This window comes from Gasterosteus aculeatus, chromosome 6 (genome assembly GCF_964276395.1).
Source record: "Gasterosteus aculeatus chromosome 6, fGasAcu3.hap1.1, whole genome shotgun sequence".
NCBI classification, from domain to species: Eukaryota; Metazoa; Chordata; class Actinopteri; order Perciformes; family Gasterosteidae; genus Gasterosteus; species Gasterosteus aculeatus.
In genome coordinates, this window is record NC_135693.1 from 4665963 (window position 1) to 4686774 (window position 20812).

The following is a 20812-nucleotide window of genomic DNA, read 5'->3' on the forward strand; positions in this document are numbered from 1 at the left end:
CTTTCAATTTTGATAATATTCTCTGATCAAACACGGAGATAAGTGACTCCTTAAAATATATTTTCAAGCAAGGACCAACTTACGAGCCGCTTAAAGCTCTTGGACCTCTGGTCATGTGATGTGCGCACAACCACAAATACGCAACCGTATATTTACTACTAACTATTTTATTTGGAATAAACTGTGGAGCTCCTGTTGTTTTTACCTCCGTTTTACCTACAGTGTGTTACACACACTGTCACTTGCTGCTGTGTTATTATGACGTACATTTTACAATAAGTTATTATTTCAGATAATTGCCAATATTTAGAGTGCGTAAAATGTCGGAAGTATCCTTAGTGATTTGGGTGTGTTAACACTTACAAATGCAAACGTTCACGTCGTAGTTAAATAATTCGTTCTGGAGAGAAATACAGTGATGTGTAAAATATTTTTGTTTTTAGCCTTTGTGCGCAAGATTGGAGAGCCAGTCTAGTTGGTTCTACCTTCCTGGCGTCTCTTTACTAACACGGAGACGTTGCTACTGCAACGTGTCTATTGTGACGCGCACGGAGAGGTTCGAGATGAATTCGTGTTTCAAGTCATTTCCAGTTTGAACGTGGATGAAGAGTTTAAAACAACATTCATGAACTTCTTTACCCGTGTCAGTGTAATTCTACCCGGACGTTCAGCACTTATTGCTAAGTGGGAATATTATATAAGAAACGGTAAACATTTGACTTTCAGATTCTCGAAGAAGCATCTGAAGACCTGCACTGATCCCAATTGCTCAGCTGATTTGGAAAGGCAGACTTTGGGGGGAAAACAAGAAAACGTAGTTTTCTTCTTAAGATATAATTTGGCTACTTTCATCCGGTTTACATACATATGGCAAAATGCACCACACGAACGACAAAGATTACACAAAGAAATATAGTATGAAGACCGCCGAGAGGGGGAGAGGGTGAAGGACGCGCCGCCTTGAAGCTGATTGGCCCTTTGACAGGCGCTGTTGATTCAGGCGTCCACCGGGCAAAAAGATAAGATAAAGGCCATATAAAATAGCAGGGATGCGCATCCATCCCTCACTGTCACCTGCACATACAGCGTCTGCTGCCTCCAGCTCCAAGAGAGGATTAACAAGGACGACTGGCTGTCTCCGTATCCAAGCATCACCTGTCAGGTAAGAGAAAATCATTTCCATTTGGAAATATTTGGACTTTTAAAGATATTTCTTGAAGTCCAGTTGCTTGTTAAGAATTAAACAACTTTGAGATTTAAAAAAAACACAGGCATTGGTTTAAGAGTGAAATGAAAAGCCTTCATAATATGAGGCGCATCAAAAAAAAAGAAAGTTAAAAAGTCTAAAAGGCTTTCAAAACCATATAAAAAAAATGGTTCACTGTGTCTCGAGTGTTCAGCTAAATGCTATTTTATATGTTTGTGGCTAAATTTCGGATTTTTGATTCCAATGTTGTTGTCCATCGTACAGGATGTCTCCCAAAGCACCGTGCGCTCCGAGTCACCTGCGCGCATCCGGCGATGCGGCGGCGCTCTGCGGGTGCGCTCCTGTCGGTCGAAGCCGCGCGAACGAGGCCGGCGACGCCGCTGAACACGTGCCACGAAAGCCGCTGGACACCTCCTCGATGACGGACCTCGAACCCAAGAGCAGGCGCGAGCAGTCCCGGCAGCGGGGCAGGCGCAGAATGAAGGCCAACGACCGTGAGCGCTCGAGGATGCACAACCTGAACTCCGCCCTGGAGGCGCTGCGGACGGTGCTGCCGGCGCTGCCGCAGGACGCCAAGATGACAAAGATCGAGACGCTGCGCTTCGCCCACAACTACATCTGGGCGCTGAGCGAGACGCTGCGCATGGCCGAGCAGCACGCGCCGGAGTACCTGCGGCCGGAGGGATCCGACCGGAGCAGCTCGAGCAGGGGCCCCGCTGCCGGGCGGGACTCGGACTCACCCGCCGGGTGCACGCGCGCTCCATCCGCCGCCTGTGACCCGACGGGCTGTTACACGCTGGCGCGTCAGATGAGTAAGATGTTTTCGAGAGAGCCGTCCGGTGTCATCCCAGTTACCTTTTATCTCAAGTCGGCCCGCGGGGAAGAGGACCCGAAAAACACGTGGTGCTTTTAACTTTTTAGGAGGAGTTATGAGTCGGTCAGCTGCACTTATGTGAGGTCCGACCTAAAGCAATGGTGCGCTTCCGGATCGACCAGTGTTTTCTGCCTTCAGCGTACATGGCAGTTTTTAAGAGCACTTAGAATGAAATGTGAATAAAATGACTGAGATGAGAAGAGTTTAAAAGGACATTTCATGACCACGTTGCACTTGCTTTTTTGACAAAGGATGTTCAATCAGTCCAAGAGGAGCACAATCATGGAGGACGACAAAACCAAGCTAAAAATATTTATTTTGGTAAATGATATTGAAACGTTTTTTTTTTGCTGCATAAAGTAAGTCTATTTAACGAATAAAACATGTATCACAGGGTGAAAAGGTGTGGCTTTTCTTTGTTTTCACAAGTCAAGAGAACGTACTGACCATGCAAAGACAAATATTCACATCGGCTGACAAATGGAAAATGATGAAGAAAATACAAAAATTTGGGGAGAGATTAAATGAATGCCATAATTTCATAGTATCAAATCAACTTTCCTTTTGTAGATGCCAAAGTCACCGTGCAAATTAACATTTTCAAAGCTGTAGTTGTAAGTTCTGTCTACCAATGACCGTGCTGAAGCAGAATGCGAGAGAAGACCACTTAAGGGTCTCAGGATTAGCGAGCCCTGGACGTCGGCATGTCCTGGATTATGTCACGGCGTCCTATAACGGCGTGCAGTCAGAGGCGGCGCTCAGCGAGCGCTCTACTTGGGGTAGACGGTGACCACGTCGTAGCCCTCCGGCGGAGTCACTCGCTCGCGTGCGTGCTTCTCGCAATATATCTGCTCCTCCACAAAGAAATGTCCCTTCTGTTTCAGGTTGACGTTGCAGTCCGTACAGGTGTAGCACTCGGGGTGACGGAACTTGTCCCTCAGCTTCACCACCATCCCCCTGAAGAGGAAAAGACACAGACCAGGTTTCATTTATCCAGACACGGGATGGCGAGCGGATTGAAAATGACGGGGATTGTTTCTTTGATGGTACGTGAGGTACTGAAGGCTCACTACGTGTCCAACAGCACTACACACCTTTACCCGCTTACTGGACATCTTATCGTAAAAGAAAAAGGCATTTCATTGCATTTCTTTCAGTTACTCTCATAATGACGCTCGGTCAGTAAGTGGATCTAAACATAGACATGAAATTAGCTGAAAAACATTGGTCACAACGAACCACAAAGCTTTCTGGGGATATGAAACCAATAACAGTGCAGTCAGTTCAAACCAAGTGAAAAATGCATAGACGCAAACACATTTTGGGGAAATATACCGCTGTAGTTAGTTTGTGGCAGCAGCAAAGAGGCGTCGCCCTCGGTCTTTACTAAAGTCAGCCACAAGGTGGAGACAAACTCCGACAAACACTCTCTGGCACTTAGCACTTAGCGGTGCACCATTCGGCCCCGATGTGGAGGGTGATCAGTGAATCAGGGCAGGAAACTTTGTTCTGACGAAGCAGAACTGTCAGACTCGAAATGACACATGTGACCCAGGAAACAATACTTACACGATCCCCGAACCACATTTGTCACAGGAGGGCAACTTCTCCGTGTTCCCCACCGATGATCCAATCTTTGTGGCGGGCGGTTTCACACTCCTGAACCCTGACGGCTTATCGGGGTCACCTACGAGCACAGAGCCACATCTCAGCATACTTCACATTTCAGACACCTCTACTCTGACCTGAAGCGGCACATTGTAACGGAGGGAGCTGTGAGCGACTAACGGGACCCCCGTACCCGTCTCCAGGATCTCCTGCAGCACTTTGAATGAAGCGGACTGCCGCGGCGGCTCCACGGACTCCTGGTTCTCCTGCAGCATCTTGTAAACCTCGGAGTCGGCTGCGACGGGCGGCCGCTTGCCCGTCTGAGGAAGATCTGACGGAGCTCTACGAAGGAAGTGGGTTCGTCACAATATGTCACATTCCCAGGAAACACTCAAAAAACACCTTTTCTCGCCGTTATTCGTTTCTTAATTCTGTGATAAGAGTTTAATGTGATTAGAGTTTAATGTGATTTGTCACGCGTATTCCTAGTTGTACGTGATACAATGCACCACCTTTATAAACACCTCATCACGTCCACACTACTGGTACTTGTAACATGAATCATTCAGCATTTGGGGACAAGGCCTACTTGCATCTTGCTGCCTGCTGAGCAAACTGATCCAAAGAACTTTGGCACCGTTTTTTTTTAAAGAGTCATCGATTCTTTTAAGATTAAACATTGGAACTCTTTGTTTAAACTTATCAAACAGATAAGAAAAAAGATGTTAAACTGGCCAATCAGAGCAAAGGGACGGGCTTCCCACGACGCTCCACAACAAGGCCATCAAACAGAGGGAGACTTTACTCCTTTAGGCGTTGACACAGCTGCGTCCTTAATGTCGAGCAGTAGGTACAGCTAGGTGGCTTCAAGTTAAAAATAAATGGGTGTGTCATGGTAGATAAACGTGTTGCTAAAAGCATGTGGTTAGACCTTGACCTGCTCTCTGACGTAAAGGTGATGTTATGTGAACACATTCCCAGCCAAGGAACCGCACTTCATCCACACACACACACACACACTCGTATGTGACCAGACAGCTGGGAAAGCACCGTTTAGCTGTTGATACCAAAACATACAATAGATATACGTGCATTTCAAAAGCATTTCAATGCTTTAGTCTCTGTCGCTACATTAACTGCCCCCCCCCCCCCCCCGGGATCCGGGGTCACTTTACTTGCTGTGGGGCTCGTTGGCAGCAGCGAGGGTCTGGACTTCGTCCACGGCCGAGTTGAAGTCCTTGATGTTCTCTGAGGAGTACAGCGCGGAGGGGCTGTTGTACTGGTTGGTCACCACCTTGGAGCCGAAGCCGGCGAACGGCAGCGCGCTGCGGTTGTGGGTGGAGCCGATGTGCCTCACCTCCTGCAGAGAGATCGCACCCGGAAGGCTTTTAGCGAGTGGCCAGGCGTGGAGGCAGTGAAAGGAAGAGATTTGTGAAATAACTTGACGCCGTCTGAAACATGCAACACGTGTTGTGAAACCTCGGCGCAATGGTGGTCACGACGCTTTCAGATGAACTGGAGTTTGAAATTTTTTTTTTAAAGTATGCACTTGCACATGTTAAAAACTGCTGGTGAGAACAGTTTATAATCTCACTCATTATCTGAAAACACCCAACTTTTGGTGATCAACATTAATTGAATAAAGAGGAAAATATTGTTCAAGTGAAAACGTCTCATTTGCTTCTCTAATTGCTTCTACTTTGAGTCAAAGCCACACACAAATTAGCAGCATAACGCACGACTGTGGATTCGGACTTAATTGCAGCACATCATGGCCCTGGCATGCCACAGACGTGGGCACATAAATACAACCGAATCCAGCTCATGCATCAGTGGGAGCACGCAAATAGCTCATGCTTCAAGCGTACGACAATTAAATCCCAGAAATACCCTGCACATCTCTGGGAGCAAATAAACACTGTAGCAATACTCGCACGGAAAAGGCCTACAAAGTACACGGCCAAAGGCTTAAAGTAATAAAACAGTGACCACACGTTAAAGTGAAAATCCAGAAGAGCTGTTGGAAAGCGTGACATATATATGTGTGTGTGTGTGTGTGTGTGTGTGTGTGTGTGTGTGTGAGAAAAATGCACGACACTCTGAAGCGCGCACACACAGCGCCCGGGACACCGTTTCCTACACTTTGGCCGCGGTCAGCAGGAAGGAACTGAAGCTTGCGTCAGAACTTGGCTGATAAACTACCGTCTCCTAGGAAACCTCCTGTTGGGTAGTAAACAATGACTTCATCGTTGGCAGCGGGAAGAATGAATAAAGAAATGTAAAAACCCAACCCACAAAGCTTTATGGGTGCAGAACGTGCAGCTACCTGGAAGGAGTCCACACTCACGGCTAAATAAGAGAGGGGAGGTCATTGTTAAAAGAGAGATAAGAACACACACACACACACACGCACGCACCTTTGGCTCGGATGCCAGATTCATCTTGTACGGATGTGTCCTCCCTTCCTCGGACGAAAGCGGGGACCACATTTTACTTTCTGACCTGCAGAGCAGAGGGAGGACCAGAAGCCTTTGTGAATATTATTGATTAACAATGCTGAAATCACAGAATAATGCCACACAAGTTGAGTAAAGTAAATAGAACTAAAACAAAGCTTAGCATAGCTTTTTTAGCTTAGCATTTTTTTTTAACTTAGGATGTCAGCACAACAAAAGAAAGTCATGTCCTTTAAAGACATGAATAAACACGTCACCCCCCCCCCCCAAAAACACGGATTTCCGCGGTCTCGCATTACTCAGCCTTCTCCGGGCTGCCGGCTATGCGGGTCAGAGTACCTGTAGGCGTGCGCTACTTCCTACCTGTCTACAGAGAGCACCATCTCCTCTATGCACCCCTTGATCTTGTTCTGCGCCTCCAAGTGAGTCATGCCCTCCGTCGGCTCGCCGCCGATGGCCAGGATCATGTCGCCGATGCACAGGTTGGCCTGAGCGGCTTTACTCGCCGGGGTCACCTGCACAGGAGACAGGAAAGTCACTTAAAAGTAGTTTTAAAACGAGCACACAGAAAGTAACTGGAATCAGAGCTACACGGGAAACACACCATCGGCTGACAGATAACATGTCTAAGAGGGGCTGAACGCTCCTGCTGTGTTGTTTAGCGCTGACCTTCATGGACCTCAACACAGGTCAGTATTTACAGTAAACAGGGGCAGAGGTCAGGCTCACTCGGGAGGGAAACGGCTCAATGGGAGACAGAGAATCGGTGCAGAATCACTGTTCCACTGGAACAACATTTACTGAGCCGCCGCCACTCAGTGGTACCGAAAGCACTTTAGTGATGCATTGCAGTTCTGTGACGTTTGGCCACACCGGGAAGTAACAGAAGGTGCTGCAAGAGCTGCCAGGGACACGTGGATATTTCAAAATAAATGTAAAAAAAGTCCCCCAAATATGTTTTTAAGTTAAAGTTGGGACTATACGAGATTAAATATTGCAGCAGAGGTAAATAATTAAGTCTGCCAACATGAGGAAATACTTCCAGTAGGACAATATGTAAAACTTCACCAAATAAAGCGCAGCGTCGAGCTTCAAATTGACAACGTTATAAAGTTATGTGGCAAAATGTCGCGTTAGCTGCATGAAAGTGCACTAAAAAAAAAAAAAAACATACAATTCTTGTCGGTGGCTGAAAGTAACGTTACAAACACGAACACTGTAGCGAAGCCCGCTCGGGTAACGCTGAACTAACGTAAAGTTAACGTCGCGTTGACTAACGTGAACCTGCGGGGAGCGGAACGCCTCGCGGGCACCAGGTGCGGCCGCGCGCGCGCGCGGGGCATCTTACCCGGGAAATAGTCAGCGGCTGCTCGAAGTCCTTTCCCCCGACCAGCCTGAAGCCCCAGGGCCCGGGACCCGGCATTACAACCCGGAGAGGCATGGCGGCGTCGTCTCTGAAGCAGCGGACTGGTACCGTGTCTGAGGCTCTGCGTCCGACCACCGGGTCACTTCCTGCTGCGTGTGACGCGCGCCGGGATCGACGGGCAGCAGCAGAGGAGAGGGTGGGCCCTCAAGTCACACTCCGGCCAACGGATTAAGAAGTTTCCTCACTGATAAATGAGAGACCCAAAGATCGTATATCGGGAAAAACGTATCACTCGGTATTATTTTCTGATCATCCTAACTGGGAACGATGGGACCAAAACCACAACCATAACATTTGCACAGCAACTGATTGAACTTACTGAGGTGTACCAGCTACAGCTTACAATGCATTTTATATTCATTCACGGGACAACATCTGAAAATAGAGCCCAATACATTTGCATTTTAAAGCTAAAATCCTTTAAACTTCAGTTGATTTCAACTGTCACTGTGTTTCCAAGCACCAGAATCTCTTTAGAAAAGCTCTCCTTTTACATTAGCAGAATCCAACAGTCTGCACAGACACATCTGCTCTGGTTGTAATGGAGATGATACAGCAAGATCAGTATTATATTCAGACTGTTTCATAACTTGTTCAAAGTTCCTCAAAGTAACTTAACATTATCAGAGCGTGTGGAATTGGAGCCACAGGCAGGAGAGGTGTGACAAAGTGAGGGACTCTAATGCATTTTTGATTTCAGTCTTTTCTTGAGACTTACTGAAGAAAAATAACTAGAACAATAACGTGCAACTTTATGCTTGTATTGTCCTGATGAATAAATACCACGAGACACCTCCCCTTTACCCAGTTGTCTCTGTAAAGGACACTTGTCTCTAATAATCTCTTAGATTATTTCAATATTCCATCTGAATAGCAACAATGACGGTGGCTCGTCGATGCTCTTAATAGACGACCTCTGATCAGCGTTCTGACTCTGCGCTGGAAGCCGAGCAGAGTGGTCCCTCCTCATGTCCTGCTCAGGGTGTGTTTGAGGGATGTCGGCCTGCCGGTACGTCACCGTGTTGTGTGCGAGTTTACCATTTATGGTAGAGCTAAATCCCAGGATGTGGAATGTGCCGCTCCCAAAACTTGAATTCCAGCCAGATGATCTGTGCTGGAAGCGGAGAGGGAAACGCTCCTGGTAGACTGACCCCACGAAACAAGTCCTCTATGGGGGCCTTCATGCATCCTCAGCAGGCCCTGAAGTCCACGTGGGCCTCAAAGTCCTGAAGTTTTAGTTCAAGTCGGCTGTACAAACAAATCTGTCAACATCTTCACCTCGATGAGATTTCACCCAAATATTTATGTAAACCTAAGTTATCCTCTTTAACACTTGAAAAAAAAGATCCTCATTCACAGTTCAGAAGCCCCTGTAGCTCACGCACATCTGCATGAGCTCATGGTGAGAATGAGCCCTTAAGAAAGTTTATGTAGCTATTAGCTCATAAAACACCAACATTCACGCCAACTCGGCTCCACCTCTGCTGCCATTCAGACCGTTGCTAGAAACAGAATCGGGTAACACACCAAATGGTTTAAACGGTTTATTAAATATTGCATAATACCGAAGTCACAGCAGTGTATAGTATCTTTATTTTAATATTATCAATGTAACAGCACTGCAAATTGAAGCAAACAAACAAACATGTTGCAGGTTGTGTGTCTCATGATTGTTAATCATAATGAGATTAGGACTAATGGTAAAACCATGGTTACATTAAATATGTCATGGGTACATAATAATGATCACAGCCCCCCCAAAAAATAAAAGACACCTAAATGAAAATGAGGCACAATTTTTGCATCTAACATAATGCGTTATGATCGTCACAAATGGCAGCGTAATGTTCACATGCTTTAAACTTCCCGTGCTCAGTAACGCTCCACTCTGTGCTTTGCCACAAAAATCCTTCAGGTAAATAAAGCGCTGCGAGTGACGGACGTCCCACTGCTCGCAGTCCATTTCTTATTTTACATATTTACAATCCTTCTTGTGGCTCGCTGTAGTCTGCATGTTCATTCGAGGTGAAAACACTGACACGTTTCGTGTGCATTGCATCACATTCATATATTCATACATTCATGGATCCTGTGGCGTACGAACAATATCACAGGAACAATCAGGGATGAGTCGTGTGGATTGTGTTTATTTGTCCATCGTGTGGTGTGCGTGTGCTTTTGTTCTGTCAGGGAAACACTTTGACTCCCAATCAGGACATGCCAGGCGGAGCGAAACACTATCTGAGCGGCAGTGGAGGGGAAAACCTGCTTTTGTGGTGTAACAAAATACCTGAATATTATATCAGTGCTTCACAGGCAAACCCATAGTTTGCCGTGCTATCTTGAGAAAACATTCCGTATCAGATTTGTTGGCAAAAATGACGGCGGTGAGAAAGTTACTCCTGATTTTGTCTCAACAAGCGAAAGTCAGAAAAAGGACGAAACACTGATTGCTACTGACTTTTGTTGTATGAGTGCAAATGTTAATAAACTTCATACATTACTTCTGTGGCAGCCACTTACAGCTTCAAACCGTGTTCCAAATGTTTATCATCACCGAGCCACTGTTCTTCCTTTTAATACTTCAGGTCATGTTCCCGATTCTGTGTACTCATTTGATTAGAAATGTGTGGATTGGGGCAAAGGATCCGGCAGATAGTCACACTAGTGCACCTGGAATAAACAAAACCAAATCAAATACCTCCGCAGCGATTTCCCTGCACACGGCCGGTCGGAGCAGGTCGTAACACGCAGCGAGAGCTGCTCAGTGCTAAGACCTGCAAAGGATTCATGAGCACAGACCGGCGGTTGATGACAATGAGGAATCTGATGAAGATGCACAGAACAAACAACAGCGATCGTCTCTGACACGTGGCGTCTGTTACAGGATCTGACGCAGCTCGGTGCGAGGGCTCGGATCGCTTTGATAGGCAAAGGAATTCAAAGCGATCTTCCGTAGGGAGCGATTAAGGCTCAAAGAGCCGACTGTCATCGCTACTAATGCTTTAAGCTGAAGGCGGCGAAATGTTGAGGCGATGGCCGGTCGTGTTTCGCGCTCCGATTTGATCTGTCAAACACTGTGCACGTTGTGCTCACTTCTGTCATTTCACGAAGCGTATAACCCAAATTGTCTACATTACATATGAAAATATGGAGCCACATTTGAAAGGCCTCTTAAAAGTTTTCTGTACACATTTACACGGCGGAAAAACATACAATCTTGTCAACAGGGTCAAGGTTAAAATCTCAATATGCTATTAAAATGATTATATTCTGAGACGGGTTGGCTTCGCTTTAAACATGAAATATCCTTTTTTTGGTGATTAATCTATTATCATTATCTTGTTATGTGAGATCTGCACGGCGTCTAGCGCGAGCTACTGAACGAGGCACAAAAATACAGCTAAATAGAGGATGTGCGCATACACAACCTAAGCGGAAGGAACGGACGGCCACATTCAATTAAACGTCTGCTAACACTGAAGGTTTTCTCTTGGTCGGCCTCCTACTTCGCTAATCATGATGAACCCCTCTGGTCCTGCAAGGTAGCTCGCGCCGAACACCACACATCTCGTTCAGGTAAAAAAAGATCCACTCTTCAACCCGCACGCCGCTCTGCTGCCGGCCTCCGCACTAAGGTGCTACGTAAACACGTATGTACTCTAGATGACATGGACAGGATGGAAGCTATCATCTGCACAATAGACGCTACTTTGAGTGAGGTTGTCAGGGAGAAATTCCACACGTGGAGACAGACGGGATTCTGTCAAGAAGAGTGTGTGAAGCGTTGTCACGGTGTTCGCCGTGCTGAGGTTCGGCCAGTGAGCGGTCTCCGTACTCTTCTCCCTCGTGCAGTTTGACATACCTCAGGACCAACCGAACACGTTCCCAGACAAAATGACTACGCTACCCAACAGCCATGCGAGATAGTAGTGACTTCCCAAGCTTGACAGGCGACCATGTGTTACAGCCAGATTAGACATCGTTACAGTTTTGCCTCCTTCACGTAATTCCCAGGAAACGTCCCGAACAGTTTTGTCCTCTTTGAGGTTCCTGTTGACAAAAGACAGAAAACAGGATCAGGTAACAATGAAAGTAAAAAGCTTAAACGCTAAAACCACCTTGACTATAATGCAAAAAAACACCACCTTTGAGCTAAAGGGAAGTGCAAGTCGTGTGCACGTTACACTCAATCCTCCACTATCATGCTTTAGAAACTGGAGGGATGTGAAAATGAGACTACTTCTGCCCTGAGCTGCACATTGCGGGCGTACAGTCCTCTGCTGTCACTCCGCAGCGACCCTGGGAGGATTAATGGGACACAGGGAGTGTGACTGCATCCCAGAGGAATCATCCCCGGGGGGCCAGCAGGCACATACCGACAAACCAGCCGTCATCGCACTTCTCCATGACGCTGACGAGATCGCCCTCCTGCAGCTCCAGCTCGTCTTCGTTCTGCGGCGCGTAACTGTAAAGCGCCTGGAAACTGGAGAGAGAAATAGACTGGTTCACGAGACACAACATTCTGAACCGCTAATGAAATAATAAAACCCTCCCCCAGAAAAAACAAAAACAAACATGGTGTGAAGGAGAAACCGAAAGGGATCTTACTCACATTCCACAGTTGAGACGGTTCGGCTCCGGGCTGCTGCTGTGGGACTGGGGTTGCTGGGAAATGATGAGAGAGTGTTTACTGGGCTGGGGGTGCATTCTATGGGCAGAGTCACGAGGGAGGTGGGACAGGGTGCTGCAGTACCTCACCGAGGTCTCAGCTATATTCAAGATCTCATTACACACTGCCTCCTAGGAGGAGGAGGAGGAGGAGGAGGAGTGGGTGAAGTCGTCAGAGAAAGAGAGAACAGCGGCCCCACCGAGAGTCCCGGAAGAGGCCGAGGTGAAGAGGTGAGGAGTTAGAGGGGGAGGGGGTCGGGTGGTGAGGGAAGGGCGAGACAGGAAGGTCGGTCCGGTAAGTAGCAAGGCGGGAAAGGAAGTGATCCATTAAGAGCCAGGTGAGAAAGCAGAGGAGTCGTTGGTGGCGACCAGGAGGAGAGGCATGAAAGGGCGAGGCACCAGAGTGAGAGCATGTAGACAGGAAACATGAGGTATTAGTTCACTTTCTAACAGGACACTGTACAGGATGATCATGCAGTATTTAAGGGAAGCCCACTGGTACAAATAAGGAGCTTGGTGTTATGGGTGAATGTACTTGTGTGTTCCCTTATTTGTTTTCTTGCTGAGGATTAGACGAGAAGATGGATCCCACTCACATATCTGTCCATTCAATGTGAAGCTGAAGCCAGCAGCAGGCTAGCTTAGCTTAGCATAGATACTAACAGTGAAACAATCTGCAGTTTAATGTAGTTCTGTGTTATGTTTTTTCTTGGAGAGACGAAGGGCGTTCGTAGTGTTTCTGCTCAATGTTGTAACTGAGCAACTTTCCTACGAGATGTCACTTCTTTTTGCAGTGCTTTTTCTTTTTTTGTTTCGGAGGTTAGTTTACTTCAGTTTAAATGTTGTTTTATTGAACTGAGGATAATTTATCTCCCCCTCTACTCCAGCTTATCGACCTGGTTCAACAAATTCAGTCATATGGCTCCTGACTCACAAACGGTCTTTGAACAGATTAAACAGAACATACAGTAACACACTGTGTTAATAACTGAGGTCTACTGGCACCGCTAGTTGAATCATATTAGCTTTAGACCAAGCCAGGCTCGCCCTTCCCCGTTTTGGGTCTATGCTAAGCTAAGCTAACCCTAAGCTAAGCTCGCCTCTACAGAGGAGGCAAACATGACAGTGGAATTGATCTTCTACTTCTTAAGCAAGAAATCAAATACATACATATATATATATATATCCATAGATGTCATACTACTCCTTTAATAAAGGGAAAGTTCCTATTTTGGTTTGTTGCACAAATATAGAAGACAGAATGGGAGTTAAAGAAGATGTGAGTCAAATGGATCTTCACAGGTGATTTGTTAATAAGTCAAACAGATGAAGAGGTCACTAAACAAACTCCAGTGGAGGTGAAGGAGAACTCCACCTTACCGTGAAGGAGTTCACGTTGTTGTTATCTTGGATGTTAAACAGCATCACGGGGCTCTGGGAGCTCCGTCCGTGATGGTCAGCCTCGTTCTTCACAAACTGCAACACAAAAATGTCAAATCAGCGAGGCCATTTACAACAGATAAAAGCTCTCACAGCAGGCATGCGCCACCTGCTGTGAATACCGTCATACCTCAGCCACAGTCAGGTTGCATTTCCCCCTTTGAAACACAAGCCAACATGTGAAACCTGTAAATACGGACTAATAAACATGTCACCATCCTAAATAAACTTCCAAACTCCCAACGGCATCCGTGTTATTACACCTCCGCATCGAACCACCACAACAACATGCTGAGTTTTATGAAGGGGAAGAAACTGGAGCTCTCACACGGATCCTGGAACCACAAACACAACAGCTCCTCTTGCATGTGAAGCGCACCACATGAGCACCAAGACACTGTAGAACACACGCGTGTTAGTAGCGCACACACAACATGCAGACTTGCAGTCCTAAGCGGTGGGACCAGTTTGGAATTAACCAGCCAAAACCAAAACCAGCAGATTTATCCGTGTGGCCAAACAAATGTTGCTTCAGAACACTTCATCTCACGTCTGTCTAAAGGAACCAAACGGGGGCCAAAGGCCCGCGTTGCAACACCGCACACCATGCAGAAGATACCTCTGCGGGGCTATTTCGCCTGCCTCCCGGGGCTCCGTGGCCCCCGTCCCCCTCTGCGATTTCCCCCTCTGTCAACTCCTTCTCCCCCCTCAACCAGCCCTCCAGCACCGGCCCTCCACAGGGGCTCACGCTGCGTGACAGGCGTGGGGAGAGGGGGCGGAGCAGGAAGTCCCCGCCCTGCGGTGGGGTGAACGTGAGGAAGGGGGTGGTTGAGGTGGGCCTTGGCGGGTAAGGCGGGGGGAGAGGCGAGGCGGACGGGGAAGCCATGGGGGAGATGAAGTACGGGCTGCCGGTGACGGGGGGCACTGGGCTGGCAGAGTAGGGCGGGGGCAGGTACTCGCCGCAGCGGTAGGACACGGAGGGCAGCGGCGGCAGGGGAGGGGTGGGGGCGGTCGGAGGGCTCCCTCCTCCCACGGTCAGGGAGATCCACTCGGAGGAGATGGCGTGGACTTTGGGGGAGACGGAGCGACGGGGGGAGCGCGGGAGGGGCAGCGGGGAGGTGGTCAGACGGTTACGATATAGCTTTTAAGAGCAACAGAAACAGGGGGGGAGGGGCGGGGGTATTAAAGCAACGAGGGGGTGAGAGAAGGAAAGGAAGGAAAAATGAGAAAAATTCAAAATTAATAAAAAAGAAAAGAAAAAGTTGTGTGTCAATGTGAACATTGACCTGTGGTGTGAATTCAGTGAGCAGTAGTAAGAGAGAGTCTCGCGTCTAAGTGCCCCCTCCTTACCTGAGGGGAGGCGTTGGTGCTGCGCTGTGGCAACTGGCTGACCGGGGGGTCCAGGTACTCAACCCCGTTTTTGACGCGGGGCCGCCGGTTCACTTCTACGTAGGTGACGGGGAAGATGCCTTGGCGGTTGGTGCCGGAGATTTTGCCCTCGTACCAGTTTTCATCGACTCTCCGAATAAGCGTGATCCTCTCCCCCTGCAGACACAAAGCCTTCGTCACAGCTTTTAGGGGCGGATGAAGCGTCAGTAACAAAAGGACAGAATGTGTAAAGTTATTTCAAAGCCCTCCTCCTCAAGTTTGTCCCGCTCCGCACCTTTCTGAAGGACATCTCCACCACCGTGTCGCCGTTGAAGTTGAAGCGGGCGACGGCCTCTCCGTATTCCAGTACCTGCACCGGGGCACTTTTCTTTGGCTGGGCCTTCTCTGTGGTGGGAAGGAGCTGGAAAAAAGCAAACACATCGGAATGAATAGGAAAATACAAGTTGAATCACACTGGGCAGAAGAATGTTCAAGCAAAACACCTTCATGGAATATAGAATGGAATGTTTCTGGAAGGAGAACTGACGTACCTCGACGTAACTTTGAGGGAAAATGCCAACTCTTCCATGATGTTCCCCTTCATACCAGTTCTGATCCACCTGTCGAATTATGTAGACAATGTCTCCCTTCTGAAACGGCAGCTCCCTAGAAAGACCCCGAAGGGATTAGTTAGTTGCATCAAGAGGTAAAAAACAGGTGAACCCGTGTTCAAAATCACTACTTCTACTTCAACTAAACTACTAAACTAAACTACTTCAATGTGATTCTACTTGTCCAAACGATAATATTCTGTAATATCCTTGTTGTACCCCACCAATGAGACAAAACAAATGCTGACAAACGCCTCATGTGTAAATCTTCAAAAGGTGGACTCAATTTAACAGCATAATGAAACCATCCTTGTAATAGACAAATAGATAACTCACTTCAGAGTTTCGGCTCTGAAGTCAAAGCGAGCCATGGCTGGAGTTCTCTGTGTCAAAAAGAAAAAGAAGAAAACGCATTTTATTATTTTTCTTCACTCAATATCATCCTTAACATTTTGACTTTATCCAAAACAAGAAATACCCATGTACTTTGGCACTATTCTCTCTGGGCTTCCCTGCAACGTGTCGCCAGCTGTAAACCTGTTTCCCTTTCTGCGCCCCGTGTGAACAGCAATATTCTGTCAGTGACAGGAAAGAGGGGCCCAGGACGCTTTGTTTACAGCCACACACCTCGGCAAACAACCCGTCCCACCCGCAAACAGTGTGCACTGTGGAAGTGGAGTCTTCCATCACTGCCCCCCCCCGAATGTTTGAACCAGACAGACAGTCCTGCTTGTCCCGGCTCTCGCGCACACTCACTCTCCCATCTGACTTCTTGCTTACAGAAGGATAAGACGCAGCGCTGCATTGTACCTCCACGCCTGATTTCCTCTTCTCCGTGTTATCTGTGATGTTGAGCAGGTCTCCGAAGCGCTCGTTGGTGATGAACTGGTGGCGGGTCGGGACGATGCCCGTGTGTCGCCGGGACGCCGTGTCGGCCTCTTCCTGTTCCCGCTTCAGCCGCCGCTGCTCCTCCAACATTTTCTGCCAGGAAACCAGACATGATAAGTCTCTCCTCCACGCTTCCATTCACATGACACAGAGGTTCTCTTCTCGTTCATAATCCGGCTCTCTTTATTTGTTTTAAGTTTGTCTTAAATCTGAAAGGAAGTTCACCTCTTTGTCCCCATGACGCCTTCGCAACACCTCATCCGGGCTCTCCCCGAGAACTGGAGACGGGTCTGAAACAGAAACGGCACGGAGATTATGCCGTGAAGCCTTTTCACCGTCGACCTCCAGGCACATCCAACTGAAAGAACAACACTTTTCAAATAGAAGATGATGATATTGCAGTCAACTCCTCAATTCCAAAGAATAGAATCATAGAAAAATACAATAAATACAACCACGCATGCTTTAAAGGTACACTGTAAGATCTGTAACACACACACACACACACACACACACACGTCCAGAAAGCCAAATGTATTCCTGCATGCTCATAGGAATGAACGGAATGATCCGATGTGTGGTCATGAAAAAAATACATTTAAACAAATGCAGAAAAGAAAATATGGAACCTACTGTATATTGGCCAAAAGAATAAACATGAATCATAGTTTTACTGATTGACCAATCAGCATCTAGTGTGCTCCTGAAGTTTCCTTCTATTATATCAGCGAAAGGTTTTCGTGATTTAATTTGTTCCCCAGGATAGATGTTTCCCTCGGTTATGTGAAATAATTCAAAGCAGGGGACTAAAACAAACCTTTCATGGTGAGACAATGAAAGACGGCAGTAAATTACTCCCAAAACCCCAAAACATATACAGACATGGTGAGACATCAGTCTGAGAGACCGTATGCAATGTCGTATCCAAACATCCTGCTTCACCACAACGGGGGGATGCTGGGATTGTAGTTTTAGGTAAAGCTTTCGGGTTTTTTTTATGTCTCATTGAGGATCATGCAAAAAGACTAAAACCAAAAGTGCCCCCTGCTACCAAAGCCATGTAATCAAACACAGGATTCAGTCGATACAGATGTAATGCTTACGCACTCTTGCATACTCCTCAAATCTGATGTCACCAGGAGATTTATATATATATATACGTTACCAAAAGCTGCCTGAACCTCCTACAGTCACCGCAGTGTTCTGACGTGTTTGGTACTGATGCACAGTGAAATGTGAGAGCACCACACAGCACACTGACACAATGAGATGGAGGCTTCCCTGTCACTTTGTAAACACACCACACAGACTACAGATGGAGGGGTGGCGGAGGCGTCGCTTTGTGGGGGAAACAGGAACACAAGGTGAAGAGAGAGTCGAGATAAATGAGTGACCACAGAGGGGAGGGGGGGGTGGGGCGAGGGGGGGTGACAGTGGTGAAGGTATTGAGATAGCCACCTCTGCGGTGAGCTGCCAGCAGCTGCAGTAGGTTCCCGTTGGCGTCCAGGCCCTGCCCGTTACTCAGGTGGTCAGTGTGGCTTTCCTCGCCGTTGCTCAGCCTCTCCAGGACCTCCAGAGAGGACAGGCGCTGCGGGATCAGAGGTCTGGGCTCGGGAGACAAAGTGCCGGGCCTCTGGACGCCCGCCATCGCCTTAGTGGCCTGCAGGCTCCTCCGGTTCTGGTGGGACTGCTGGTTTTTCCGCAACCTGAAGGGAGCCGGGCCCATGAGAAAGAGGTTCCCGGGGAGCGTGGTCTTCTTCTCCAGAGGCGCCGGCCTCTCCTGTTGAGTCGAGGCCTGCTGCCTCTCGTGCCTCAGGATGGTGGTGAAGCGGGTGTAAGACGCCGGGCAGGAGCCTTTGCATTTGCCTGGTTTGAGGAGTTGGTGGTTCAGGTGGTGCAGGAGGTGGTGGTGGTGGACATGGTTGTGTTGCGGAGGCGATGCTGGAAGCAGGCCAGAGGGACTGTTTGGTCCACCCACATTTTGGTGGTTCTGTCCTGTGGAACTCTCGCTGAAGATCAGCTCCACCTCTGCCTCGGTGTTAGAGGAGGAGTCAGTCAGGACATCGTGTCCGTCCTCTGAGGGGGGCGTGGCCTCCTCCGCGGCCGGTGACGGGGCCTCCTCCCCACAGCTCCTGCCCTCGGCCCCCGCCGGGAACCGGGCATCCCTCCGCGAGGCGTCGGTGATGGCGAGTGACTCCACTGACACGGCGGCCGCCATGCGGAGGTGGGCGGGGCTGTGGCTGCAGTGCAGGGTGGGCAGGGAGGAGCAGCGGCTGGGCGCCGGGCTGGTCCGCTGGATGATCATTTCAAACTCGCTGACCCGCGACAACACGGCATCTCGTGGAATGTCGCCCCCGTTGTCCACCTCTGACCTTTCGCCCCCGTCGGCCTGTGACCTCTCAAAGAGGGAGGCCAGGCTGCGGACGCTGCCGTTGGGGCTGCAGCCGGCCGAGCTGGGCCGCTGGATTTGATGCATGGTCCTGTACAGGCTGGAGAACTCCGATGGGCTCCTTCTGATCACGGGGGAGACGTTCCTGAGGCCGTCCGCACACTCGGATCTACAGTCCGAATGTCGGCCAGTCTCCCTTTCCTCGGCTCCGGCAAAGTCCGGGTCACATGGCCCCGTGTACAGATCCTCACAGCTGTGGGCCTTGGGGTGCCTGGCAGCTTTGGTCCTGCTCTCCTGACTGTCACCACTGGGCGGCAGCAGCATGGGTTTGAACTTAGAGGGCAGGATTTGGGGTATTCGGGCTTTGGCAGCAGAAAGAGGCTTCATATTCTTACACTGGTTACCTATTGCATTACTGGCAAGAACCAATCGACTATTTACAGAGGAGCAGGGTGAAATTATATAGCCATTCCCACCTTTATAATCCACTGGCAAGCATGCAGGACAACAGAATAAACAACATATTAGATTACAACAGTCACAGGTTCACACACACTAAAACAGAGTCAGGCACATTTCTAAAGTAAAGACCAAGTTTCATTAGAAGTGGATGAGAAGAGGAAGCAGACTGGATGCATTGTGCATCAAGTAATATATGACTTTGCACTAACAGCGTGAAGAATAATGCTTTGCAAGAATGGAACAAGCGGATATTCACTGTCTGAAAGATTCTTACATTAGCAATATTATTGTTAACAGAAAAAGAACAAGTGGAACATAAAGTATTAAGACAGCAATATGAGATGTTATGTGATGTTAGAGGTCATATAGGAATTATTAACACTGACTGCAGTACCAGTACATGAAAAAAGAAAAGAAAAATAATACAATTCTTCACATATCTTTGTGTCACATGACCTGTTCCGCATTAACCTCCTACCCTTTTCTCTTGGGCTTTCAGCGATCAGACAGGCGGCTACAATGATCAATGCCCAATGTAACCCCTGTTAATACACCTTCCTACACGGTTGTAAATAATAATAATAATAAATCCTGAGTCAACATGGCTGGTAAAAATATGACTGTCAGAGAGCTCAGGTTCCCGGCTATAGCGTGCGGGCGATAACGCCACAGATGGAGCCTGGAAGTGACACAACACATAGACATGCTGCGAGACACGAGCACGCGTGAGCCATCTGTCACATTCATATCTCCCAGAAAAACACACAGAGGAAGCTAACCAGATACTGTATATTCTAACCCTTGAGGACGCTCAGTTCTTTCCCGAGCACAAGACAGACACATGACAAAGTGTTTCTGGCACTTAATGCCTCATCTCTTTGCGAACGAAAGAGCGTGCTAGTAGGTTGAATAGACTGCCGAATGCATTTGCGACAAGGGAACAACTTCTTGGATGTGTTTTAGTTCCGCGCGTCACTCTATTAGTCCTAATGTGGAAGTATAATATAATACAGGATTATATTATTAGACTGTCCTGCCCTTTCTCTTCCTTACGTCTCTTCAGCGGCCCCCCCTTTGACCCCGCCCCCTCCCGGCCATATGCGCAGGCATTCCAGCCTCGGACCTCACGCTGACAGCTGACTTCCTCATGCGCCCCCTCTGTGTCCCTCCTGTTTATCCCCCCTGTCTGTTTACCTCGCTCTTCATCCATTCCCTCTCCTAAGCCTGCCTGGAGACTGGCGGCCCACAACTAGAGCGGGAGGTGGCGGGGGCAGGACGGGAGGGGGGAGGGGGGTTAAACTCTCCAAGGTTAGCTCTGACTTAGCAGCCTCACTCCCTCTGTGAGTTTTCCAAAGCAGATGGCCAGCACACGTTTGATGAAAACATCCTCGGCATCAATAATAAATCAAAAG

The 20812-nt window shown here is 48.2% G+C and overlaps 3 protein-coding genes across 6 annotated transcripts in view; 1 reads left to right on the top strand and 2 right to left on the bottom strand.

Annotated features, from left to right (window-relative positions):
* The first annotated feature begins 1506 nt into the window (after positions 1-1506).
* On the top strand, positions 1507-2247 carry neurog3 (neurogenin 3). The gene has a single exon (XM_040177797.2). It carries the CDS (start codon positions 1626-1628, stop codon positions 2118-2120), a length of 495 nt encoding a protein of 164 aa, XP_040033731.2. The 5' UTR covers positions 1507-1625; the 3' UTR covers positions 2121-2247.
* A 132-nt stretch (positions 2248-2379) lies between these two features.
* On the bottom strand, positions 2380-9107 carry pdlim1 (PDZ and LIM domain 1 (elfin)). Its single transcript, XM_040177786.2, has 7 exons — positions 7494-9107; positions 6509-6660; positions 6107-6191; positions 4865-5049; positions 3883-4031; positions 3651-3768; positions 2380-3038 (listed from the first exon to the last, which is right to left on the bottom strand). The coding sequence occupies exons 1-7, from the start codon at positions 7584-7586 to the stop codon at positions 2852-2854; spliced, it is 969 nt and encodes a 322-aa protein (XP_040033720.1). The 5' UTR covers positions 7587-9107; the 3' UTR covers positions 2380-2851.
* sorbs1 (sorbin and SH3 domain containing 1) overlaps positions 9103-20812 on the bottom strand; it is a 35203-nt gene continuing 23493 nt past the window's right edge. For 3 of the 4 annotated variants that reach the window (XM_040177757.2, XM_078104538.1, XM_078104537.1), the window contains 12 exons: positions 18008-19426; positions 16775-16839; positions 16472-16642; positions 15998-16044; positions 15602-15716; positions 15346-15471; positions 15033-15227; positions 14302-14823; positions 13623-13718; positions 12187-12374; positions 11951-12057; positions 9103-11624 (listed from right to left, as the gene is read on the bottom strand). In XM_040177757.2, the coding sequence (XP_040033691.2) occupies positions 11557-11624; positions 11951-12057; positions 12187-12374; positions 13623-13718; positions 14302-14823; positions 15033-15227; positions 15346-15471; positions 15602-15716; positions 15998-16044; positions 16472-16642; positions 16775-16839; positions 18008-19426 (3119 nt within the window). In that variant the 3' untranslated portion in view covers positions 9103-11556. The remainder of the gene's footprint in view (positions 11625-11950; positions 12058-12186; positions 12375-13622; positions 13719-14301; positions 14824-15032; positions 15228-15345; positions 15472-15601; positions 15717-15997; positions 16045-16471; positions 16643-16774; positions 16840-18007; positions 19427-20812) is intronic. The other variant, XM_078104535.1, reaches the window with a different exon arrangement.